Source organism: Streptopelia decaocto (assembly GCF_964273445.1).
Source record: "Streptopelia decaocto genome assembly, chromosome: 2".
NCBI lineage: Eukaryota > Metazoa > Chordata > Aves > Columbiformes > Columbidae > Streptopelia > Streptopelia decaocto.
Genome location: NC_138655.1, coordinates 89,878,406 through 89,904,888, shown reverse-complemented (window position 1 = coordinate 89,904,888; position 26,483 = coordinate 89,878,406). Strand labels below are relative to the sequence as shown.

The window sequence follows — 26,483 nt, the reverse complement described above, 5'->3', positions numbered from 1 at the left end:
TCAGTCTCCTCTTCTCCAAACTAAAGAGACCCAGCTCCCTCAGCCTTTCTTCATAAGGGAGGTGCTCCACTCCCTTAATCATCTTCGTTGCCCTACGCTGGACCCTCTCCAGCAGTTCCCTGTCCTTCTTGAACTGAGGGGCCCAGAACTGGACACAATATTCCAGATGTGGTCTCACCAGGGCGGAGTAGAGGGGAAGGAGGACCTCTCTAGATCTACTAACCACCCCCCTTCTAATACACCCCAGGATGCCATTGGCCTTCCTGGCCACAAGGGCACAGTGCTGGCTCATGGTCATCCTGTTGTCCACCAGGACCCCCAGGTCCCTTTCCCCTACACTGCTCTCTAATATGTAATCTCCCAACCTATACTGGAACCTGGGGTTGTTCCTGCCCAGGTGCAGGACTCTACACTTGCCCTTGTTAAATTTCATTAGGTTATTCCCTGCCCAACTCTCCAGCCTGTCCAGGTCCCGCTGGATGGCAGCACAGCCCTCCGGCGTGTCAGCCACTCCTCCCAGCTTGGTGTCATCAGCAAACTTGCTGATAGTACACTCAATTCCCTCGTCCAAATCGTTAATGAATATATTGAATAATATTGGCCCCAGCACTGACCCCTGAGGCACTCCACTAGATACTGGCCTCCAACTAGACTCCGCACCATTGACTACCACTCTCTGGCTTCTCTCCCTAAGCCAGTTTGCAACCCACCTCACTACTCTATTGTCTAGACCACACCTCCTCAACTTAGCTGTGAGGATGCTGTGGGAGACTGTGTCAAAGGCTTTACTGAAGTCAAGGTAGACCACATCCACCGCTCTGCCATCATCCATCCACCTTGTTACATTCTCATAAAAGGCTATGAGGTTGGTCAAGCATGACCTACCCTTGGTAAAGCCATGCTGACTGCCCCTAATAACCCTCTTATCCTTGATATGCCTTGAGATGGCACCGAGGACAAGCTGTTCCATTACTTTCCCAGGGACAGAGGTGAGGCTGACCGGTCTATAATTACCCGGGTCCTCCTTCTTGCCCTTTTTGAAGACTGGAGTGACATTTGCTTTCCTCCAATCCTCGGGCACCTCTCCCGTTTCCCAAGACTTGGCAAAGATGATGGAGAGCGGTCCAGCAATGACTTCAGCCAGCTCCCTCAGCACCCGCGGATGCATCCCATCTGGACCCATGGATTTATGAATGTCCAGACTATTTAATTGCTCCCTAACCCAGTCCTCATCAACTAAAGCAAACTCCTCCATTGACCTGGCTTCATCCGGGGTCTCAGGGGTACGGGGCTCCCCAGGACAGCCTCCGGCAGAGTAGACAGAGACAAAGAAGGCATTCAGTAATTCTGCCTTCTCTGTATCTTCTGCCACCAGGGCAAACTTGGGTACCCCTGAGTGTGATCATCAATGTCACATATAGAAACAGCAGGTCAAGATCTCCCTAGGGGCAGCCTGAGATCTCTGGAACTACTGCTGTCAAACTGGCATCAAAACCAAGCATCAGCTTTGCCAGCTTGGTGGACATCTGTGAACAGAATTCGGTGGCATTTTAAGTAAGGTTACATACAGATTTGCACAGTGTGCAGAAACAGCAAATACCAAGAAAATTGCCCATTTTAAACTAAAACATGAGCCACAAAGTCAGGGGACCAGGAAGAGAAAAACTGCAGGAAGGTGGAAAGAGGCCATTTTTGTACATGCTTTATATAAAATACACCATGTACAGAACAAGCAGTGAGAGGACACATCAGAGGCAGGGCCTAATCCCACAGTCTTTATGCATTGTGCTTGCTAACCTGAGCATTCCTATTTGGAGTGCAAGCAGACGCAAGATCTTCTTTGTGATCTTGTAAAACTGCAGCTATTCCAAGTATGCTCAGAGGTCTAACAGACCACAAATTTTCCGTAGGCATTCACATACTCGGTGTATTTCTGTGGGGCCCTGACGAAATCAGATCATATTTTGGTAGTGGCCTGTCGCACAGAGTTCACACACCCATGCAGCTCATGGGGTTTACATATTTCTCTCATTTGCTGCGAGGTAGAAGGAAGCTCATTATTTTGTCCCAAAACTGGATTCTTCACCTGGTGTGGAAAGAGCCGAATAACGCACAGAGTTGAGATATTTGTTTACTTCATGTCTGTGCAGAGATAGGTGCTAAGCCAACACACCTTGGCTATCACAGGGTTTACATTTATACATTCCGAGCAACAGTTATCAGTATTTTTACAATTTTGCTTAGACTTCCTCGTTCCCATTGGTTCTTGTGATGCCTCATCTCTACTTAAAATTACAGCATCCTCTCTTTTCACCATGAATGTTCTGTGAGGAAGGGGCTTTTTGTGATAGGGAGCTTTGCCTACCTGAGGGCAGGTTTTTCACTACATCTATTAGGATAGTTCACTCACAGTTCAAGTGATTCTCACTCCAGCTTTATCAGCAGCCTTGTTCCCTTCATGCTTATCTTGGTATTTCCTTGTTTGGCTTATTTATGGTGTCATCCTGTTCCTCCTATCAGGGCCATGCCTTGTTAACCATTTTACAAAGGTTGATTAATGTCCTTTGCCTTTGTCTCTCATATACCTCCAACAACTGCTCAACATCTTGAAGGCTGCTCAGTGCCATCAGCCACCCCAGAACACACTTTTACCCAGCTGGACAGGGCGCTGGGCCATCTTGACTAGATTGTGCTTCTGCCAAGAAGGGCTGGACCAGAGGATCCTTGTGGTCCCTCCCAACCCGCTGTTCTATAACTCTGTGGCTCATGAAGCATGCACAGACTTTCACTGCCGCGAAGGACAGCTGCTGCGCCAAAGCCTGTGCGGGTGTCGCTGCCGGGCTCATGCAGCGGTTGTTCGGGGCCCGTACGGACCAGGACCACCGAGCTCGCACATGCACTGAGAGAGGAAGCGGTTGAACCGGGTAACGGCCACTGCCCCTCAACCGGCGCGCGGTCCGCGCATGCGCACAGCTCTCACCGAGCCACACCGGAAGCAGCTATTCCTGCCGAAGCGGGCGGAAGTGACCTAATCGCACAGCTTCTTTCTCGCTCCTCCTTCTTCTCTGTGGCGGTTCCGTTCAGCTGCTGTCTCTGGGGCGGCGGGTGACGGGGTTGGGGGGCCGCTTCCCTCTCCGTTGGTGGCGCTCCCCGCGGCGGGCGGGGCCGGCGGAGGATGTCGGTGCCGTCGCTGCAGCGGCTCCGCCAGGTGCCGCGGCACCTCCTGGTCTGCGAGAAGGGCCACGCGCGGGACGCGCGCTCGCGGCACGCGGCGCACGTGCGGGACCACGCCTACAACTGCCGCGTGAGTGCGCCCGCTCGGCGCCAGCTGGACGGGGCGTTAACGGGCGTTGCCGTTGGCGGGCGCGAGGAGGGGTCTCCTGTGCTGGCGGTCACTGCCGGTGGCTCAGTGGGGAGAGGGACCTGGGAGTTCTGGTAGACAGCAGGCTGACCGTGAGCCAGCAATGGGGACCTGTGGCCGAGAAGGCCAGTGGTATCCTGGGCTGTTTTAGGAAAAGTGTGACCAGGAGGTCAAGGGAGGTTGTCCTCCCCCTCTGCTCTTCCCTGGTGAGGCCGCATCTGGAGCACTGCATCCAGTTCTGGGCTTCCCAGTTGAAGAAGGACAAGGAATTACTGGACAGAGTCCAGCTACAAAGTGGGCTACAAAGGTGGCAAGGGGTCTGGAGCATCTTTCTTGTGAGGAGAGACTGAGAAAGCTGTTCAGCATGCAGAAGAGAAGGCTGAGAGGAGACCTTATTTGTGCCTATAAATATCTCAAGAGGATGAGACCAGCCTCTTTTCAGTGGTGCCCAATGATAGGATCGGGGCAGTGAGTACCAACTGAAGCACAGGAGGTTCTATCTAGACATGAGGAGAAAATTCTTTACTTTGAGGGTGCCAGAGCACTGGAACCCAGTGAGGTTGTGGAGTCTCCTTCTCTGGAGATATTGAAGACCCGCCTGGACCCATTCCTGTGTGATCTGCTCTGGGTGAAGCTGCTTTAGGAGGTGGTTTGGACTAGATGATCTCCAGAGGTCCCTTCCAACCCCAACCATTCTGTGATTCTGTGGGAGGTGCGTGGTCAGGGGCATCTGCCCCTCCCCAATGAGATCAAAGCCACCAACATCCACCATCCACCAACATCCACCCTCACTGTGAATGGGTGGATGTTGGTGTTTCTGCCTGTCATCTTTTAGAGGGGCACTTTGCTGGTGCACCATCTCGTGCCAGGCTGTTTTCTGGAGGGTTCCTTTGTTCTTGTCAATGGTGGCCTGCATGCCCCTTTTGGCGAGGAGGGGGAAGAAAAAGAAAAATTAGCCCCTGTTGGCATGATGTTTCTGCACAGTGTGCAGAACCTCAAAGAGTAGAAGACTGTGTGGACACAAACTAGAAGAGGGGTGACCTAGTGGAAGAGGTGACAATATCTTGTTGGTGCTACCTGGCAAGTAATACAGGGAGCGGCACCCACAAATTCCTAGTCCAAGTAGTGAGGTGGTGAGGGAGGTTTCAGCCAAAGCCTGACTGCAGATATACCCTGAAAGTTTTCTTTTTCATGTTATCCCTCCTTCTGCCAGAGTGTTGTTATGGAAGTTCATAAGCTAAGGCAGTCAGTTCCCTAACAGTATCATGTTGTGCCATCATCAGCAACTGCTTCATTATTGCGAAGGCCAGTTTTTGCCAGCTCGCTCTCCTTTCTTTGCTTGTTGCAATGTCAGTCAAACCCTCTTGCTGTTTCCTTCATAATTTTTTTAGCAGCTAACTAGAAAGTTTTCTGTAATACTTCTGTGGCAGGTAGCCCATCAGTCAGTTGTTACTTTTCTTGTGTGTGCAAAGGGAGGTAGGTACCTGTTCTCTGTGAGCTCCTCTGTTTCAGAAAAAGGGTTTTTTTGAGGGGTGGCGTGGGAAGGAGCAGGGAGATGAACCTTTATGCTCCTTCTGCATGGATATTTGGGACCTTGGTACTTGCCCATGTAATAATCACATTTGCCCTGGTCTCCCAGACTTAAGAGTTCTTTTGATCTCTGAAACATGCACAGGAAAGGTTTTAAACAAAAGAGAAATTAAAGGTAGGCAATTGGACCAAAAGACTAAATACTGAGTTTAGTAGAAAAGTGCTCATCCCTTCTGAAAATTAGTTTCCTACCTTAAATTAGAAACGTGCTACAGAAGTTGTAGCCTTGTTGTAGCCTTAATGTATGCCTTATGACTTTTTTTGAAAATCATAAACCCATCTTCAAGTTTTGTTCTGATGGTCCGTTTACTTTCCTGATCTCCAAAAGTATTCTGCAGAGGACAATGCATTGATTCAAAAACTAGTTTAAATTCTGCTTTGCTCTTCATATTTCCATTGAGATTACATAAATGCTTGCCTACATTTTTAGTTATATCTGTTTCCTGCAGCAAGGGCTGAAGGCAACCCCCCAGGGTGATATCAAGCTAAATTTATAATGATGTGAAGCAAGATCTTAAGTTAACTTTTGCTGTGTAAAATCATGCCTTTATGTCACACCTCAGATGCTATTGTATAGCTTGTGAAATACAAAAAAACCCACGACCATGTAATGTATTTAGTTTACCTAGAGACTTTTTGCAAATTGATACATTTTGAAGACAACAGCACAATATTATTTTTTCTTAATCTCATTTTGGTATAGTATGCTAATGTCTTTCAATCTTGTTTTTCTTCCAGAACAGATTTTGACATATGATTTACATTACAAATATGTTCCTAATAGGTGTCTTTTTTGATCCCTGAATGTGGCATGCTACCCGAAGTACTGAAAAGTACTATTGCAGATGTTGGAGAGTACTACTTGGTGAGGAATTTATCAGTTCATGAATTGGTCGCTCACGAATTCATTGATGCTTTTGTGAAGAAAGGTAAGAAGGAAATTGGAACATGACAGGTGCAGTAATAGTTTATTTATTTCATAACACAGCAAAATCCATGTATTATTTATTCTGAGAAGTATTTTAAAGGAAGTGAAGGGAAGGAAAAGTATTAAGAAAATTCTGTATGAATGCCTTTATCTTCTTTTTTCTACTTTGTGGTGTGTCAGCATTTGTTTATACCCGCTGGGTCCAAAACGTCTGTGATGGTTCCATCTTCATTTCTCCCTATTCCATCTTAATTCTGCAAGCCAGCTATCAAAAGGGTTTCCATTTATCCTCACCCATGTTTCTTCTACACCTCATCTTTATGCAGATTTGCAAAAATCAGCTCACTTCCCCCTTTCTCATTCCTTTGTATTTCAGCACAGAGCTGTGTTCCACAGCAGGCAAGAGAAAAAGAGAAAAACATAGTCCTGCTTTTTTTTTTTTTTTGGTTTTCTTTTTTTGCTAATGGAGCTGCAGCAGCTCATCCTTACACAGTACAAGCAAAGAGGATGTGAAGAAAGATGTAGCCTCTGCCCAGCCAGCCTGCTGTTGTGTACTCAGAGAATGCTCTTTTCATGTAGTAGGGCCCACTTGTTTGGATTATGGTAACTACTGTACCTTTCAGAGGACTGTCAGGGAGAACAAAAAAAGCTTTAAAGGGAAAAGAGAAGAGAGAACACATAGATGAAACAGGAGAATAAGAGATCCATTACTTGCTAAATGTGGGGCTCTTATTTTCTTTAGTTTTATTAATGTTTTTTATGCCAGTACCTTTACGGAAACAGTACGACATTTGTACACAGAGTTTACAGGATCTGACACTTATATTTTAAAAACCGAAATTGTTTGTGGCAGATAATGCTACAATATATATTTAGTAATGTGAGCATCTTCCACTTTATGTAAGCTGGTAATAGAAACGTGTCTGGAAAAAATTGGGGATTTCCATTTGCTGTGTGAGGAAGGTTGCAAGTAGAAAGTGTTTTCATACTGGAGCATGTTGTTAATGTTATATGTTTAAATTTAAAATAATGCCAGTCCAAGATTTACACAAATATTAAGGAAATGTTATTTTGCTTGAGAAGATGGAAGAAAGTAAGTTCATGAAAAGACGAGGGTATTTGGCATGTTCAATTGTCTTGAAGTGAATCTCTCATCATTGTTGTGTCTGTAGAGACTGTAATCTCATGGTTTTCTGCTTTGCTATTAAAGGTTCATGCTATGCACTTACCTATAACACAAAAATTGATCAAGATAATACTGCAGCTCTGCTACCAACTGGTATGTTTTTTTGGTTTTAGTAATACATACATATTAAGGTCCGTTTTTTTTGTTTTCATTTGGAATTATGTAAACTGGAAAATTTAAGGGTTACTGTACTTGTCCACTTTATTAGAAATATGTTTGAATTAGAAAAATATTAATTCTAACTTAATTTTTTTTCATTCATGCTGTTAAATTATTTATTTCATCTAAAGGAAATGTAAAAAAAAATCAGCTTAGCTTATGTGTTGTATCAGATTGTCAGCGCTTCAGTTGTAATTGTGGTTGCTACAGAGCATTATTTTTGTGAAAACATCGCATTCCAACTTCTTGTTTCCTACTGGCCTTAAAGACAGAATTTGTACCAAAACAGGAAATTATCAGCACTGCTTAGGAACCCTTTTAAAATATTCAGTGTGTATTCTTTGAGAATGTGTAACATGTTAAAATACTTTAAGTTCCATCACAGTTTTGTGGCAAAAGGTTGCATTTCAGGTGGGATTTTATAAGCAGACAAAATAATGAAGCTTTTTCAGGCTTCAAATATGTCTTATTTCTGTTTAACAGTATATCAGCTGTAGCAGAAACACAAATTGGTCTATCAGCCCTCTAGCCTAATACACTGTAATATGACAGGTGCACATCAGGGCATAAGTGAGTTCAGATTATTCAGAGGAGCAATTCTTTTATGTGTGTTGTTAGCACAGTTCTAGAAAAATGGATACTTGACAGTGACTGAGTTTGTATGATACAGTTGTTACAAGCTATGCACAATTAATGCAGAGAGAGCATTACAGTTCCTGGTGATGACACCATTTGAAATCTTCTGCAACAGCCTTATTTATTTGTATTCTATATTGTACTGTTACTTGTACAGTAGAACCAAAAATACTCGAGATCTGTGGTGTGAAATTCTGTAGCCAGTGGCAGCTGCAAGATTTGGTTTATGAACATGGAAGTGGAGTTTTTCCAGCGCTTTTCTCCTCATTGCTAATAAGCATAGTTTACTCAATATGAGTAGTCCCACTGGCATTGGAGGGGCTGCTTTTGTATGTTTAGCTGAGCAGTCAATGCATAACTGTTTACTAAATCAGGCCCTAGTGTAATACAGTGTTCAGCCAATGGCACAGCAAATGCTAGAGGACAAGTGCAGGAAAGATTGAGGCAATGAAGTGAAGCAGCACAGTAAAAAAGCTATGACTATCTCAGGAATAATATTACACTTTTCTCATTGTAGTTCATAAGACCTCTTTGATAAAAAAGAGTAATGGAGTTATAACATTTTTTAAGGGTTAATCTGGTAATCCATTTAACTGGAAATAAGGAGTCTGAATTACATTAGTAACACCATTGATCCAAAGCTAACATTGTATAAGGTGTGTGGTTCTCAGAAGGCTTCAAAGGGAACTGAGTAGATTATTTGTATTAAAGTTTGTTTTGTTTATAGGAAAACTAATACTATCAGTGGATAAGGATACTTATGAGGAGCTTGGACTGCAAGGTCGCCCTTCTCAGTATTCGGGCAAAAAAGCAATGAGATATAGTAAGTATTATTTATATTAACAGCACTTATTTCAGATCTGTCTGTGAAGCACCTTGCTAGGATGTTAAACCAGCAATGCTGAAACTTCCCTTTCCTTAAAATTAGTTATTGTCTAGGTCATGTTTTTCTAGATGCAGATACAAGAACTACATGAAGAGAAAAAATGATTTTCCCAAATAATAAAGCAGCAATAAGGAAACAAATGTGTGATCTTTTGGATATTCTAGAAAATTTTTAATTTCTGCAGTTTTTATTGTGGTGTTTATACTGGAATGATGAAGGACTCAAGAATTTTTGTATACAGTACACAATATCTATGCCTTCTGATTTAAATCGGAAAATACTACACTAAGGTAGAGCTTAAAATTTGCACACTGTACAAAAAATCAGTGAAGAGCTTCACCCAAGACTGCTTGCTTGAAAGGGAGAATTATATTACATTTGACACATTTAAAATGGTGATCTCCATTTACCAAGTACTTGGAAAATGCTGTAATTTTTATAAGCTTCACAGGAGACATAGTGAGTGTGACTTCTGTTAATTTTTTTTGGTAAACAATTAAACCCATGAAGACTATGCCATCTCAAAAATATTAGGACTTGTAGTAGTTGATAGGTAATTACATGAGAACTTTAGGAGGGGAAACTATAATAAGAATTTTGGCACAATGGGATGTCATTTTACCCTTCAGTTTGTCATGTAAAATGTATCATGAAAATTCCATCTGAAAAATAAATCTAACTTTTAACCTGGGACCAATTAATCTAGAAAAAAAAGTTGAAAAAGTGTCGCTGCTGTATACATGGCCTTTGATGTTAGAAATTCTATCTTTTTTAGTGCTAATAGCTTGCCTAATTACCAAGATATTTTTAAGGTGCTGTTTTGGGACTTCTGTCAGTGCCATTACAAAAGTAATCTGTCCCTCCAGTCAGTAGAAGGCAGTTCCAGATTATATCAAGATAAGGACAGCAGGAGGTAAATATTTCTTTACATAATGGAGAGTCATATTTGCATAATCAAATACTTTGTAAAGATACTGTATATGTGAAAAGGAAGTTTAATGTTATTTGTTTTCTTTATGTTCTTTTAGATCTTAATGAATTTAGTATTAAAATTTATTTTGAGTAACAATTGCTTTTAAACATTTTTACAGTTGTAACTATCAACTTGACTGATTCCACCTTTCACCCTGATAGCAAGAAACATAACAGAGTGCTTTGGGCCTTGAAAGAAAAGAAACCTTTAGAATTTGACTTCTTACTGGCTTGGAATAATACAGGTAATAAGAACTAAATATAAAACTAGAATGTAACTGACAGGATGTCCAAATATTTTTAGTTTACCGTTCTTTTCTAGTGATTGTCCAAATGCTTTTTTAGTGGAGGGAAGAGTTAGATTAAAATATCTTTGAGTGGGATATTTGTTTGTTTTGTTTATTCATTTGGAGGGGGGGGTGATGTGTGTGTTATTTCCTACACAGCAGAACATTTCAGTTCAGGAACAGAACAGTGATTCATAGGAGATGTATTAGTTACTTAATTTCCTTGTCTCTGTGTTGGTTTTCTGGCATAACTTTGCCTATTTGATAATGCTGTCTCTCCTTCATAAATTTGTGACATACATAACCATTATTAATACTTTTTTTTGAGTTTTTAATTAATACATGTAATTTACATGTTTGGTGTAATACTTGAGATGGACAACTTTCATCAGTAATAATAGGATGTAGACAGTCTCCCTATTTCCATCACTTGCTGTGTACATGAATACACACGCAGTCTGCTATTTTATCATTTTATTCTCAAGCACCTGTTTGAGATTGGAGCAGAGCAAGAGGTTATTGTTATAAGAAACTGTATTGTCTCAAATCACCTTTCTTTTACTATTCGTTTGTCTACTGTTTACTAAATATATTAATTTTTCTGGGATTTAAGTATTGTTCTTCTTATGAGAGTAATTTTCCACAGTTCTCAGTTGTTTGTATTACCTTGGTACAGGCTGTATCTAGGGACACGTAGCATTTGCATAGAGCTGACAAAAACTGCAGGAGTCTACTAAAAAATATGTACACATAGCTGGGTAGCTTTTAGTGTGTTTTTTTTCCTGGCTCTTAGTCTGAGAGGGAGTTACTGATCTGACAGATCAACGCTGCTTACAAGCTCACTTAGCAGTGTCCCATGTTTCATTTTAGTCCTTCACGTTTCCCCTCCCCCTTTTTAAATACTAATCATATGACAAGGATCCTTCCTTTTTTGTCATACAAAAGCTGTTTAAAGGCTTGCAATTCCCATCCTTGTAGTCTTCAGGACAGAGTTTCAGTGAAGACTGTTGCTACCATAAATGGTGACATAAATCCAACTAAGGTCTTGGATCTTCAGACTCAGCTTGCTTGGATTTATTGACCCTGGACAAGGAGCAAAATGCCTCTAGGGTTGGTATATTTCTTGTGTTTATTGCTGTCAGTGTAGCAGCATTCAGGAAGAATAGCATTCCTTTTCCTCACTTTCTTACATTGGAAAACCGGGTCAGGTCAATAATTTCCTGAATATGGAGTTAAATCTGAATGCCTTTCTGTCCAGGAATCTTGTGCTCATAACACACCAAAGACTTAATTCTTTAGTACTGACAAAAATAAAACTTTCATAGATTTTTATTAATAGACATGAGGCATCATGTAGGTTCTGCTGGAAGGGGAAAAGAGGGATGTATTTTGTTGAGAGAATCCGTGTCCTCTGTTAACATTCTGCTTTCAGCCTTCCTGCTGATAACTGGCATTTCTTGCTATGGCCAGCACTGCTGTAAACCTATAAACATTCATGACACTCTCCAAAAGCACCATTTTTTGTTTTGATACCCGTTTTTCTCGCTTAGTGGTTCTGGCACCAAGAGGAATAGGAAAAGGCAATATGGAGTGTCTCATGTCTTTAATGACAGTGGCAAAACAATATCTTCTCTTTTCTATTGCTGTAATTTCTATGGCAATTTTAAATGTTTATTGGCTGAAATTCACTGGCCTCCAAAAACCTTTGACAATGTGCCTGGTTGCTGTTGACATGGAAAGCTATGCTGTATAGTGGAATTGTTCTCTTGCAGTTCTCTATTGACTTCAGTCTTTGAGATATCTTGAAGTTAGGACTATACCTGAGGCTCCCATATGGAATGGATATTTAAAATGTATAATTTTTTATATTTGACCAGGGATTCTAGGGCAATATTGCCCGTTCTTTGAACCTGTTAGTTTAACAAATGGCAATAGGAAGTACAGACTGAAGGAAGATCATCTGTTTTAGCATACTTCAGACTTAAGTATATCTATATAAAAATACTAAATTAACAAGAATTCGGTGACTGCCTGTCATTGTCCTTAAGTACTTGGACAGCCTTCTTTGAAGGATGACTAAAAAAGATCAGGTTAGCCCTCCTTTTTCTACTTCCCCATGTGATTTTCCTTGACGAGGTAAATATGGCTGGTGGCATTTAGGCAGACCATAATTTTTGATAGCAAGTCTTGGATATTATATTCTGCAGTGAACTCTATTTTGAATTTGTTCTGTTCATGCATGCCTTTCTTGTGGTATTTAAGTGCTATTCTGGACTAAGGTTTCTCACGAGTAAGGTATTATTTCTTGGTCACCATTGTTACTTCTTGAAAATGGAATACATTATCTGGAATTTCAAATTTAGGAGAATTTATTCCATGTCAATTGTCTTACTGCTTCAAAAGGGAGGTTGGTTAATATCTCTTAATTTACAATATATTTGCTTAGGTTAGGTTTTTAGTGTAGGTTAGGTTTTTAGAATTTTCGCTGCTCTTTTGGATCACTTACTAGAGTTGAAGAAACATGTCTTTTCCCGTGAGTCCATTAATGTACATCTAACTGTTACAGCCATACTGCATTTGAAGACTTAGCACTGTTTTGTTTTTTATTCTGATCCCAGTAGAGTGAGATTTGTGATATAGTTTGATTTCTCTACCCTCCCCCTTCTTTCTCTCTTGTCCCCCGGACTATCCTAGAATTCCTCTTGACATCATTGATAAATCTGTTCTCAAATCTGTAGTCACCTGCTCACTTTTCCAATATTCAAAGAAAATGGTGTTTTGGGTGGTAGACACTTTAGCCAGGTGCGTAGGAGGGTCTCTAGTCTTGATGAATGATACTGGGTTTTTTTGAGCTAGTATCACCTTCCAAATATACCTTATGTGAAGATGATTTCTCAGTTGTCACCGTTTACTACACGGCAACAATAAACCATGGCAGATGCTCTCTGTTAACCCCATGCCCTCCCCACTAAGGAAAGGGGATAGAAGGAAAAAGGAGAGAGACTTGCAAGTTGGAAAAAAGTTTAAAATGCTTTACTAATGCTACTAATTAATAAAGAAAATAATACAAAATATACAAAACCAATCTTGAATTTCCTGGGGCAGCACAGCTGTGGCTGCAGTAGTTGGTGCTGCTCCAATGGCTGCAGGGCAGGCACCCAGAAGTCCTGGCCTGGACTCCGCAGTAAACCAGAACTGGATTCAGGGATGTAGAGTCTGGAACCAGGCCTTAGATCGGAAGCATGACAGGCAGGGTCCTCCTCAGATGCCGGCCATGGTTGAATAGAGCGAGACTCTCATGATCTGCCACTTTTATAGGGTGTATGATGTGTATGGAATGGAATACTTGGTCAATTTTAGTCATCTGTTCTGTTCGCCCCTGCTTGCATGTATTCTCCCTCTCACGGTGCAGTACCTAAGGAATTTCCAGAGATGACCTAACAGTATAAGGCCTACAGCAGTGAGTATCTGTGCATGAGCATAGAGGGAATGTACATATGTGCACCAGTAAGGCAAAATGTTCCCTGGCCTCATGAGTATAGGTATACCTACACTGTGGGTGCATTTGCAGACCAGTTTGTCTTGGGAAGGAGTTAACATTCTTTACATTAATTACATTCTGAATTCCTCTTTCTAATGGGTTCATTTTATCACTTGCACAGTTAATTCTGCTTGAATTTTCAATTGACAAATTTATACTTGCTAGTTAAATGGTAATTTTACTGAGCCATACTGAGTTGCTGGATCTTGGATTGTTTTATTTTGAAGAAGATAAGGAAGCTGAAGATTCTATGACTTTTGCCAAAGTAAACAGCATATAAACAGTTTACACGCTGCCTTTTCTTGTACATACATACAAACCTATATACGTTTCATGTATTCAGTACTCCTTTTGTTTGGTAGTTTTGTAACAGCTCTTTGTGGTGGTGTGTTGTTAAGGTGCAGAGGGATCAACATTGATGTCATACTTCTCAAAAAAACAAATACAGGCCCTGAAGCCAAAAATAACATTCAGCACATTAAGGGACTTGCAGTGTCCAGTGTTACAAAGTAATGAACTACAAGGAAAGCCAGAAGAGTCCTGCAGTACAGAGGAACTGTTTGACTGGCTAGGTGCTGTCTGGAATCAAGTTAGCTTGTAAGTATTTTAATTTGTTTGATCTTTAAATACATTTTAAGAAAGGAAAGCCACAATTTATTTTAAGGAAGAGCTAAAAAAGATTAAGAAATATGCATTACTGTAAGTGGGAAGTCTGTTACTCAAGTGTTAGTTGTAAGTCTTGAATAACTTCTCTGTGTTTTTGCGGGTACCCATGTGTAGTGGTGCTGTGTTTTTTATTTATGACTAAAACAGTGTTGATAACAGAGGAGCATTTTAGCTATTGCTGAACAGTGCTTACACAGCGTCAAGGCATTTCCTGTGCTACTGTGCCAGTCAGTAGGCTGAGAGGGCACACAGCCACAACAGCAGACCCCAACTGACCAGAGGGGTATCCCACACCACATGGTAGCATGCTCAGCAATAAAATCGGGGGGAAAAAGGAACAGATGGAATGTTTGGAGTCGCAGCATTTGTCTTCCCAAGTCACAGCTACATATGATGAAGCCCTGCTTTCCAGGAGATAGCTAAACATCTTCCTGCTGATGGGAAGTAGTAAATGAATTCCTTAATTTGCTTTCCTTTCACATGCAACTTTTACTTTACCTATTAAATCGTCTTTATCTCAATCCACATGTTTTCTCACTTTCACCCTTTCAATTCTCCCCCCATCCCACTAGTGGGGAGTGAATGAGTGGCTGTGTGGTGTTCAGGTGCTTACCAGGATCAACCCACAGCACCATGATATCTTGTGTGTTAATTGGCCATTACAGTATCACAGAATGGTTGGCGTTGGAAGGGACCTCTGGAGATCATCTAGTCCAACCCACCTGCTAAAGCAGGTTTACGAAGAGCAGATTGCACAGGAATGCACCGAGGCTGGTTTTGAATGTCTCCAGGGAAGGAGACTCCACAACCCCTCTAGGCAGCCTGTTCCAGTGCTCTGGCACCCTCAAAGTAAAGAAGTTTCTCTTCAGATTCATATGGAACCTCCTATGCTTCTGTCTGTGCCTGTTTCCCTTCAGCCTATCACTGGGCACCACTGAAAGGGGTCTGGTCCCATCCTCTTGACACCCACCCTTCAGATATTCATAAGCATAAGTAAGATCTTCTCTCAGCTGAACAGACTGAGCTCTCTGTCTTTCCTTATAAGAAAGAAACTCCAGACCCCTCATCATCTTTGTAGCTCTCCACTTGACTCTTTCCAGTAGTTCCTTGTCCTTCTTAAACTGAGGGGCCCAGAACTGGACACAGTACTCCAGATGCGGCCTCATGAGGGCAGAGTAGAGGGGGAGGACAACCTCCCTCGACCTGCTGGTCACACTCTTCCTAATGCATTGGTTGGTTTGGTATTAATTTAGATTATATACATAGGTACTACTTGCTCGGTACAAGCTTTTATTTTGTTTTGTTTTCAGAGACAACAAATCATCTAGCTTTTTATCAACCTATTGCTGTCCTCAGCCCAACATGATGGTGGAAAAAGCTTTTTTGTGCACAATCACAGGCTTTATAATTCCTGAGAAGATAATTCAGTTATTGGAGCAGCTATGGTAAGGGCTGACAGGAGTACATTACTAAAACATTTGTACCCTTAACACTTCTAAATTTTCAGAATCACTTTAAAATACTTCTTTTCAGTAGTGCTGTTGGAGGTAAGTAGTAAAACGTACAAAATAAAGACTTTCTTTAATTAGGAAATGAACTGGAAGCTTAACATTGGTTTTAAAAAAAGCAATAAACAGTTTTGGATACTCCAAGTTTCAGAATCCCTGCCCTGTATTCTAGTAATGATTTTGCTTTTTATCTTAATTTCTAAGAAACAGTAGCTCTTCTGAGCTCCACATTTTTCTGAATCTCTCTCTCTATGAAAATTGGATGCCCTCAAATATGTCTGATGTAGTATTTTTAAGTATTGATGGAAAATGGGATTGAAAACCCCTTACGATACCAAGAAGAGTATCACAAGGTACTTCAATGTTGTTATGCTATGACAAAAAATTAACTTATAGTGAGTTTTTTTAATCAAGTGCTATGACATAGGACACTGGATAGTCATGACCAGGGTAGCTGTAGTACTAATGCAGAACCAAACTACATGATACTACTGTGTCATGGGTCCATGTGGTATCTGTCTGTGTTATATATTAGTGCTACTGACAGCAAATTCTGGAAGGCCCTTACTCCATGTGTGACACAATTCTTAAAGTGCATGGTGGCTAAGAATTGTAGCACTGACTCATGACAATATTGTTGTTGCTTTATCTGGAATATGATTGTTCCTCTGAGTAGTTTTCAAATCTCATGCAGAAGGCCTCCCTGGGCTAGGGCTGGAACACAAATTTCCTTGGCTTTTATTCTCTACTTTAAATAGCAGTGGATAGTGTCTGGCTTTGATTATTTGTAATATCACCATTCTGGTGATAAAAGTATTTGTGTCAAGCACAGCCTGACTATGTTTCTTCCTCCTATGTCTATTTTGCCCTGATAGCAGCTGTTCTCAGTAAATGTTCTATTTTCTGAAAGACAGGAAATTGCAAACAGGTACTTCACAACTTAGAACTTTTTCTAATTGCTATAACTTGCACGTTGGCCATGTCTAGAAGTATGGTAAGAATAATCAAGAGTGAATCTTATTTCATTGCCTAATGTCTTCTGATATAATATTTTCTTTTAAATTTATTTATTAGGTACTAAAGCAGGTTTTTAACTGTTAATTGCAAATTTTCACTCAAGTGCCTGTGTCTTTGATTATTTTTTTTTTTAACTTTATGTTGTATACTTGAACATGCTGTCTATTCCATTATAATTACCAATTGCCCTGTCTTCTTCCTTGCAGTTGCTATTTTGGTGAACCGAAACTGGCATATTGGCTGACCTTAACTGTGCATGGCTTTGCAGACAGCCCTGTTTCCTGGAGAGAAAGTGAACATGGCTTCCACAAGGGAGGAGAGAATTTGTACAACTTTGTCATTTTTAGAAATCTGGACTACTGGCTTCAGATGGCTGTAGGAACTTACGATGATTGTCCTCCATAAAGCTACAGAAGACTTTTTCTAATAATCCTATGTCACTGTATAAAAACCTAAGAAGACAGTTTTTATAAAGTAATTAGGTAACAGGCTAAGTACTAAGAGGCTGTATATGTTTTTCCATTATTTATTAGCCCTTAAAGGTTGACATACAATGGAAGAATGGATTTTTATTTCTTCACTGTCATACAGTGTGTACTGAAAGACTTCACAATACTAGCTTTAAGAAAAAGATACGTTTTTGAGAATGTAAGATCTCAGGAATTGACTGTAGGTGGTTTCCTTTTATCCAGGAGTAATTTTGGAATTTGAAAGCTTGTTTTACAGATTGCTAGCTAAAATATTTGGGAGGAAAACTTATTTTGAGATTTAGTGTTTTCTTTCTTTACATTAAAGAGCTGTAAAGCCTTCAATTAATTTTTAAGACATTTCAGCCTACAAGCTGGCAAATAAGAAAAAAAGGGAAATGTGTTCTCCATAATTTGGTAGCAGGGAGAAGAAAAATGGTGAGAAGGAGGCTGGTGACAGTGGGAGAAGCACCCATTGAACATGGAAAAAATAAAGGTTTACTGACTTGCCTTTTGGATTTCGCAAATGACAGTTATCAGAAGTAAGTTAGTCTTTAACAATGATGGAAAAGGCTGCTGCTTGCTTTCTTAATTGATTTCCACACACACTCCCATCCTCACCAACTATCTACTTTTAAAAGTAGCTTGTTCTTGTTTACACGACAGCTCACGGAGCTACAATTTCACTGTCACACTATTGCAGACACATTGCTGGAGAGAGTGCCCTAAAACAAAGCAGTTGAAGTGAAACAGGTTTTGTTAACAATAATCAGTAATGCTGAGGGTATGAGCAGCTATAGAGAATCCAAGTTAACTTTTCTTGAAGTCTGTGAAAGGTCGTATGGTGATTTGGGGTGGAGGGGAAATGGGCTTTATTTGATTTTTTTGTTTTGTTTTATGCAGTGAGTATGTATCATTAAAGTACCAATATAGTGCTGAAATGGAAGGTGTTCCCTTGATGAAATGAGAGATGGGTAGGGGAAGCTAGGGCACAGCTGTACTGGAAACATCAAGATCTCCTATCAGGCTGCGTGGCACAGAAAAGCAGAAAGCCCATGGGAAGCAGTTGGGCTTTCTTTTTTTATCTGTTTATTGGTTCTCTTCAGTGAGGAGAATCATCCTGGATGTTTTACTGGATGGTATTTGTTTGTCATACACCTCCACTAAACCTCTTTTACTCAAGTTTGTTACATGTTTCACAAGCACAACTCTGACAAGTCAGCAAACAATTTTCTAAATCCTTACAATTTATTTCAAAATTATCCTTCCATGATGTGTTTCTAGTAGGTTACCAGAGAAGAAGTGCAGCCCTGTCACATGTACAGATATAGGCTCACATGATTGCAAACTGAATGGACAAGAGTCTGGGAAGGTTCTTGGCTTGATACTTGACTAGTAAATATTTAACATGACTGTCTCAAACATGTTTCATTACTAGGCATCAGTGCAAATGGTTTCACTTGTTGGCTAAAGTCAGCTTTTGAGAGTGTCTGTTGAGGGATTATACCATGTATCAACTTTCACAAACTAATAAGCGGAAGTGTCTTTCTTTTTCCCCTTGATCAGAAGGCCTCTTAAAAGCTTGGACTTCTTATGGAAGTTATACCTGCAGCAGAAGTTCTAATACAAAGTTAAAAATCTGGGCTCATTGGTCTAGGGCTATGATTCTCACTTAGGGTGCGAGAGGTCCTGGGTTCAACTCCCAGACAAGCCCTCTTTGGTTCTTAGGTACATGGTTTAGTGCTAGAGTTAGGTTAGGTTATGGTTGGGCTCGATGATCCTGAGGATCTCTTCCAACTGAAATGATTCTGTGATCTTAAATCGTTATGAACTTAAAGTTGAATGAAGTTTGCATATATTGCAGCAAATACACTCATCTTTTTGTCAGATTCTAGTAAAACTATTTCCCCCCACAATGTGTGTATACACACACAAACAAGTTTAATGTATGGAAAAAAACCACAACTGCCACTCAGAAGTAAGAATCTTGTATTGGTGGGTTTGTTTCCCTTAACCGAGAGATATGCTTCATAATACTCCCAGCAGGGCTGCAGCAGCTATTGGCCTTGGCTCTGAAATGGCAGCTGTAGGACCAGGTGAAGTGATTTTCTTAATTGGCACCTGGTTGCAGAGCACCTTGAGGCAGCTGCTGCAGAAGCGCTGGTGGTTGTGTGGTGATAGCATCACTGAGACAATTCTGGAAGACAAGCTGAGAAACAGGGATTTCAGCTCTATTAGTTCTGCTCAGCATGTGAGTATTAAAATTAATCTTTTATGGATATCTAGGGAAATCTCATCAGATTGGTCAGCAGTTCCCTTTGCCTTCTATCTACATAGGCAAGGGACTGTAAATATTTCTCAAAGCTCAGTGCTACAGGCAGAGTCATTTGGCTGTGCTGCTTTCCCTGGTTTCTTCTGATGGTTGCTTCAAATGGCTTTTCCAGCTAAGGAAGGCATTAAAATGCTGTCTTTGGATCTTGCAAATTATGTGAGATGCTGAGTTGGTTTCTGGCTTTTTGCTGTTTTCTTTAAACCTGCACAAAGTATCATTGAAAACCTTGTGCTATTAATAGTTAGTGCAGTTGGTCTACTCTTAGACCGTGCAAGAAGATATTGCATTAACCATATCCGTGCTTTCCTAGCAAGATCTGCTGGTGTGCCTGCCTCCTAAGAAGCTCCTCTGCTTGCTGCACTTTGTAGTTGCACAGCAGAGAAATTGGATGGTGGAACTGATATCTTTCTTGCTACCTGCGAACAACTCTACCCTAAGGGAAGATTTTCCTAGGATAAGGGACAGCAGCTGATTCCCTATTGTCTGTAAGGACAGATGGAATACTCTGTCTCTCCAGGAGGCTCCTAGGCATGGGGGAGACTTGCTGAGAAAAGAAACAGTGAGGCATTGCTGGCATGCTTGGGGAACAAGTTAGGAGGGAAGAGCTGGGACTGAGCCAAGTGGGAAGTAATTCAAGGAAGAATTGGGCAGGGCACATGAGATGGAGATAAAAGTTTCTGCGTGAGAATGAAAGATAGCTGCTGGTGGTGTTCTTGCCCTTTGTGCCTGTGAGGGAGGACAGGAGAATGCAAAAGGTTCCTGAGAGCTGCAAAAGTAATAGGGAGCAGCTGTGCACCAGCTGCTTCTGAGATTAAAGGGCTGAGTGCTTACTAAGAAGTTTTGCCTCTGGGGAGTGTTTTATCTACCATAGGGAAGGAGAGCCAAATATGTGAATGCAGAGACAAGCCTGGGGCAAGCTGGTTTCCTGAGTAGAGGTTTTTGTTGTCCTGGTATGTGAATAGGCAGTGATAACAAAGACCTTGAGAGCTAGGGAACTGCTCTGCTTCAACCTCAGCCATCTACTGAGCATTCCTGCCTCGTAGCTGGTGGAAGCAAAGGGAATTTTGTTGAGAGGTTACTGGAGAGTAGCAGAACTGGCTGGGAATGGGCTGTAGAGATCATGTATATTCCAGCCACATGTTTGAGTAAGTGGTTGTGTGTATTCAGGAATCGGTGGGTGTGGAACAAATAGAGAACAAATATTCATGTTGACAAAGAGGAGAAAAAGCTGAGGCAGTTGGATAGCGTGTGTTATGCAAAATCACTCAAAACAGAATATATTTGCCTTTTGGTTTGCAAATGCTGAGTCAGGAACCTGTCTGGACAAATAAAGGTGTGTGTCCCATAATTGCAAGAATGGGAGACCAACAGTGGTGGTAGTATTTTATGCCTACTAGTGTCTGTTAGCATGGGGGACTCTGAGAAAGTTAAAGATAAGGATGAGAAAAAAAAAACTTTCACTATCAGAATAGATTCTGGAGATGCTGTGGTTGCAGAGGTAAAGCAGCAAGATTTGGTACAGTTTAGACCTGGGCAATGCAGGCAAGAAAAGAATGAGTGCTAATCTAAGGCTACTTGGAAGGCTGGTGACAGGGCTTAATGGAAGGAGAAGCATAAGCTTTGTTGTGGCTGCATCATGCTGTTGTTTACTGGGGAATAATATGCATTTTGGAGAGGCTAGCCAAGACACAAAGTTGGATGTTTTGTTGGGGTGGGGGAAAAAAGGTCTCATATGTCATCAGCCTGGGGATTACATAGCAATCATGGGAGTGAGGGAGATTGCTCAAAGATGGGCTATAATGTTTTTGTTGGAAATAATTTGTGTGCTTTATTATCCCTTGCCACAGGCTGCCTCTTTTTGCTTTATCTCTAATGTTTCTGAGAGTGTTACAGAAAAAAAAAAGATTTAAGACTGTCTTGAGGTAGATTGGATGTTGATATTGCTGTTAATTGTAATTAGCAGTTGGGCTGCTCAGCCAGTGCTGCAGAACCAGTGTGGGATTTTGCGCATGCAGAGACCACCCCTGCTACAACTACAGGAAAAATAAATAGGTAAGGCAGACAAAAAGTAGAAAAGGAAAACAAGAGCGGGGTATTTCTTTTCCTCTTGTGGGAGGTGCATAGTAAATCAGTGGCTGATCTGGAATTAGAATGAAGGCTTTTTGTAGCTAGTAGAGTACTTTAGCTACTAGACTATAGTTCCTCTGCTGTTAGTTAAAGATTAATACATGCAATTGACTCTGTTTTTAGTATTTTTTATGTGGTAGTTATACTGGAGCACGCTTGAACTCTTAACCATTTTTATTCACAGAACAGAGCTGAAAGAGCAAAACTGGACACTAATTCCATTAGTGACTATTAAATAACCACCTTCTGGATATTAACAAGAATTTCAGAAATAACTACTAGAAACTAACTCTTCATAAGTGAGTGGCCTCTGTTTCATCCTTAGAAGTAGCTTTCAGCACTGCTTAAAAATATTTGGTTGAATGCAGCCATATACAAGAGTAAAAAGGGGGAGCTGAAGTGGCTTGAGCAGTTTTCAGCTTTCCAGAGGGCAAGGTGCAGGATGCTTTGGCTGCACCAAGTTTCTTTTAGCTGGCTTTATTAGAACAATTTAGTGGGCCTTGGTTATTGGAATATGGATGTTTTACTTGGGTAATTGAAGAATATCCTAAGCAGTGGTATATGCTGTTCTGTCCCTCCACTGTCAAATATAGATAAACATTGATATTAATATAATTGTTGTTAATGTCTAAGCCAGATGTCTAGCTTCACTAGATACTAACAATCTTTGTGTATTGTATGCCAGTAGGGGTGCAGAGAATGCGAAGGGGCTACGTCTTATTATGTGATTGCAGGTGAAAAAGAGCATGTTTATTGATTTATCATGACAAGAAGTATTTCTAATCTTTGTCACTGTTGAAGTTTGTACCTTGCTTGAGTGCTACCAAATCAAGTACACATTTTTAAAAGAGCATAGCTTAAGGCTTTGTGGGAAGCTACTGCTATTACACTGCAATTTTCAAAAGTTCTTGTTGTTTAGCTCTGGGATGGAAGCCTTACTGAATCAGCCATCACATTGCCATTGGGAGAACACTGATTACTATTTTTGCAGAGAGGTTTCTTCTTTGTTACTGAAGCAAATTAAGATTTTCAATGGTCAGCTTTTGCAGGGCAGGCACAAAACCAGGCAGTGATACATTAGTTCTTGAGCCTGTTGTTTGGTTAGATACTAAATCCAGTTTTAGAGCTTCTGGTGCCAGAATAAGATGTTGTAGCCCCATAAACTCACTAAAGTATTGCTCAAATATTTTTGTAAGCTTGTGACAGTTGAGTATCATTTGTTTTGCCATAGTTGGCATAAATGCCATGTCATGTACTTGTGACTGATTTGACAAAAAGGTGGTTGTGTGTGCCAGATGTCACTGAAATTTGTACTACTTTACAGGATGTTATGACTTGCATCTCTCATGTTAAATATTCCAGAATCACAGTCTGAGGCACGTGGAACCTCAGTACCTGTGCTGATCTTAAAGGTCAGTAGGAATAGTGGGCATTTAGCAATTCACAGTAATGGATGCCTTGGCCAGATAATTAAAGGTATTCCTGTGAACAGCATGGGTTTGCAAGGTCCATGAACTAAGTCTTTAAAATTATATAGGCACTCTTAGGTTAGATCTGTAAAAGCAGTGGTGCCTACATACTTTTGAAGATTTATAAAAGACTTCTGAAGATCTGTAGAAGTGGAGTATTGTGGTGCCTACTTGTAGGCAGGTAATTCCTCAATGGCATTAACAACCTTCATGCTGGATACCAAGTCCTGCAAAGCGCATTCACTCTTGTACTCAGAACAGAGGTCCAGGAAAGTCAGCATGCTGAGTAGTGAGTTATCTACACTAGCTGGTAGATAATGTGAAGGATTACAGTGTACCTTCATATTCTACCTCAGCCTGCTCTGATGGAAATGGGGGCTTGGGGTTGTTTGTTTTGGGAGGGGGCAGTTTGAGATACAAAGGCAAGGTTGCCTGAAGAACTGCAATAGAGACATCTGGGTTTTACTTGTAGCTCTGATAGCAAATTTCTGGGTGACCTTCTACAAATAACTCTGCAGTTCTGTGCTGCTCTGATACTTTCCCATTCAATGCAACAGACTTAGAGATGCTACTTGCTTTGTAAAATACTCTGGGAGAGTCATAGGTTGTCGTTTAGTGTTTACAGAATTTACTTCAGAACCTAGGTTCAGCTCTTGCCACATCCATTTTCTTCCGAAGGCAGCTGATCAGAGGGGAGTGGTTTTGACCAGGCCTCCAGGGCATAAGTCCTGTCTTTCCTCTACCTGCCTGGAGGATGAGTGAGGGAAGTGGTATGGGGTTTACTCTGCTTAAGGCAAGACTGTAATGTGCTGGAAAACATGACTCCATTTAGTTGGCCACATTGCAGAGAACTGAGGGATGAAGGGTAACTAAGGGTAACATGAAGCATTTGGGGTATTTATAAAAATGTGAAATGTCTTTTCTTATTAAAAGAATGGTCGTGCATCATTAAAGGCTACAAAAGCAAAGTGGGAACATGCTTTCCAAATCAGGAGGAAAGCAATCCTTAGCAGTCGTTAATCTATTTATGTTCCAGTCATGCTCAGTATGGCTTTGAGGTCTGAAGCTCTTGTAATTGCCTGGAATATGTCACTCTGCAGCAAGATTCATTGTTCTGTTTTCCCCAAGAGGAAGGCTCAGCATTTTAGCTGTAGGACTTCCCTTTCAATTGAGCAGAAAGACATAGCTAAATTCCCATGTATTGTTTTGTTGAAACACTATTAATTATGGCTTTCATTATAAGCATGTCAGTTCTATGAGATCTAGGCAGAAATTTATGCATTTGGTGGGAAGCAGCCAGAGCTTTATTTGGAGATTATACTTGAGTTTTAGGAGCCAGGTTTTGGTCCCTGTTGATAGAAGTACCTTAAACTTTGCAGGATCAGTAGGATGCTTGTTTGGTTCCCTGATTTCTCAAAGGGTCAGAGACTTAATTTTTTTCTTTCCTTTTTCTCAACTTCTTGCTGCCAGGTTTCCTTTGCTATTCCCCAAACAATGCTCAAAACATTCAGACATTAAAACCAATTAAATGAGAGTGAACTCAAAGCTCCATGCCTTGCAGGAAGATTTAGAGGGGCAAGATTCAGCAGGGATTGAACTCAGTTTCAGGAAGCTGTGCAAGATGTGGCTTCAGAAAGGCTAACAGCTCAACCTCACCCATATTACTTTGCATGGGAACCTCTCTCCTTTGTGCCTTCCCTTGAAGAGACGTGAGCGCATTTTTAAATAGTGAAGAATTCCTTCAGCTTCCTTTCAAGTCCCCAAGGTACTGTTGGCCGTGGGAACCTCTCTATATAGATCCTATGGAACCAGCAGCTTGGAGCATAGCCATGACACTTCTGTGTAAGAAAGCACACATGCTCTATGCAAAACTCTTCACTGGTGTTGATAGATTGGGTGGAAAAGGCATATTTTTATTCTCTAGAGTAGTTTATTTTGTGAATGACAAATCTACACTGGCTTGTCCTCACTGGGGACTGAAAGCAGGCTTGCTGTTAAGATTCACATAAATATGAGATTTCTTTAGATCCAGGTGCTGTTCTCTCTGTTCCTTATTTAATGCATGTTTGATCAAGTCAATTATACACTGAAGACCTCTAGGGAGGAGAGCTGTGAAGAAAATATCTTTCTTCATGCCTGTCAGAAGGTAGGTCTGCCACATCCAGGACTGCTTCAGTACTTTGTAGTGTGGAGCAGCCTGCTTTTTGTTACTCCAGTTGGGGGGTTGGTTCAGAAAGTTCAAGTGCTCCTGGATTTACTGGCATCTGTTTCTAAAATTGTTCGCTGTGCTGAACATGAGAAACCAGCCAGGGAGGTGGGCTTTGCTGCAGGCAGAGGGCCTGCTCAGTTGTCCTGCTTGCCCAGCCTGACTCTGCTTTTGGCCAGCTGTTGCCCAGAGCCTGTGTAGATGAGCAAGCAGGATTTGCTTCCAGGAAATATACACTGTGGAGTTCTTGGCCTCTCTTCTGGAAGAGTAGGCTGACAACTGTCATCCAGACCGACAGCCTTCAGCAATGAGAGCTCTCTCTCCTCTTTAACTCACAAATGGGTTACCTCCAAGATGGTGCTGATTGTATTTTTTTTTTCTTTCAGAGATGAGTCATTTCAGGAATACCTCTGTTTTCTGAAAGACCCCAAAAATGTGATTTGGAAACAAAATTAAAGGGTCAAAAACAGCAATGGTAACATAGGGCAGATGTTTGGCTGAGGTTTTTTCAATAGCACAGAAATTGCTTCATGAACCAGATTTTCTCCAAAATATCATGGGTGCTTGTCCCTGTAAATTGTGTGGACAAGGCAGAAGCACCTTGGGTTCTTAAGATTAAGTGTGCCAGCTCATACTACTCTAAAGTGTTTTTCTCCAAACTCAGAGTCTTGTGGGCAGAAGGGGACAGAATGTGTTAAGATAGTTGATTTTAGTGCAAATAGAGAACTCTCAGGTTCTTCCATCATGTCTTGAATTTGGTAAAAACATGGGTTTTTTTCCTCATAATAAACAAACATCTTACTGTGCCAAATACTTCTAAGCACATTTAGATTTATTGCATTCGTACTTGAGATACTGCCCTGTTCTAAGGGAACATGTACAAATAACACAATCTGCAAAAATCAAGACGCTGGTCAGCACTGTAAGAAACCCCTGTGGTTTCTAGCCCTTGTGGAACTATAGCAAAAAAAAACCTGTTTATAAATGCCTATGAAAGGCATTTAAACTTTTTTGTTAAACTATCTTCAAGTATACTGGCTTATAAGTTAGTACCATTGTGGATGGCATGTGATTGACTAAATCATCTGGTGATGGTGGCCACTAAAGCTGTGTCCTCTCATTTGCTCTGAGCTGCTCTATGTGGG

The 26,483-nt window shown here is 41.1% G+C and overlaps 1 protein-coding gene across 4 annotated transcripts; it reads left to right on the top strand.

The window, feature by feature from the left end:
• The first annotated feature begins 1,395 nt into the window (after positions 1-1,395).
• RPP40 (ribonuclease P/MRP subunit p40) lies at positions 1,396-26,187 on the top strand. Of its 4 annotated transcripts, none has more exons than XM_082044802.1 (8): positions 1,397-3,304; positions 5,736-5,880; positions 7,090-7,158; positions 8,588-8,683; positions 9,838-9,963; positions 13,945-14,143; positions 15,523-15,657; positions 16,944-26,184. In XM_082044802.1, the coding sequence occupies exons 1-8, from the start codon at positions 3,176-3,178 to the stop codon at positions 17,140-17,142; spliced, it is 1,098 nt and encodes a 365-aa protein (XP_081900928.1). In that variant the 5' UTR covers positions 1,397-3,175; the 3' UTR covers positions 17,143-26,184. The 4 variants fall into 4 exon arrangements, with proteins under 4 accessions (XP_081900929.1, XP_081900928.1, XP_081900930.1 ...); XM_082044804.1 differs by having other exon boundaries at positions 3,169-3,304; positions 5,690-5,880; positions 16,944-26,187; XM_082044805.1 differs by lacking the exon at positions 1,397-3,304 and adding an exon at positions 3,366-4,007 and having other exon boundaries at positions 16,944-26,187.
• Positions 26,188-26,483: the final 296 nt, after the last annotated feature.

Bases quoted from the DNA above. Each gene is read 5' to 3' on its own strand.
- RPP40 (XM_082044802.1), top strand. From the start codon at position 3,176: ATGTCGGTGCCGTCGCTGCAGCGGCTCCGCCAGGTGCCGCGGCACCTC. The intron at 9,964-13,944 runs GTAATAAGAACT...TGTGTTGTTAAG, and splicing joins ACTGGCTTGGAATAATACAG to GTGCAGAGGGATCAACATTG. The intron at 15,658-16,943 runs GTAAGGGCTGAC...TCTTCCTTGCAG, and splicing joins CAGTTATTGGAGCAGCTATG to TTGCTATTTTGGTGAACCGA.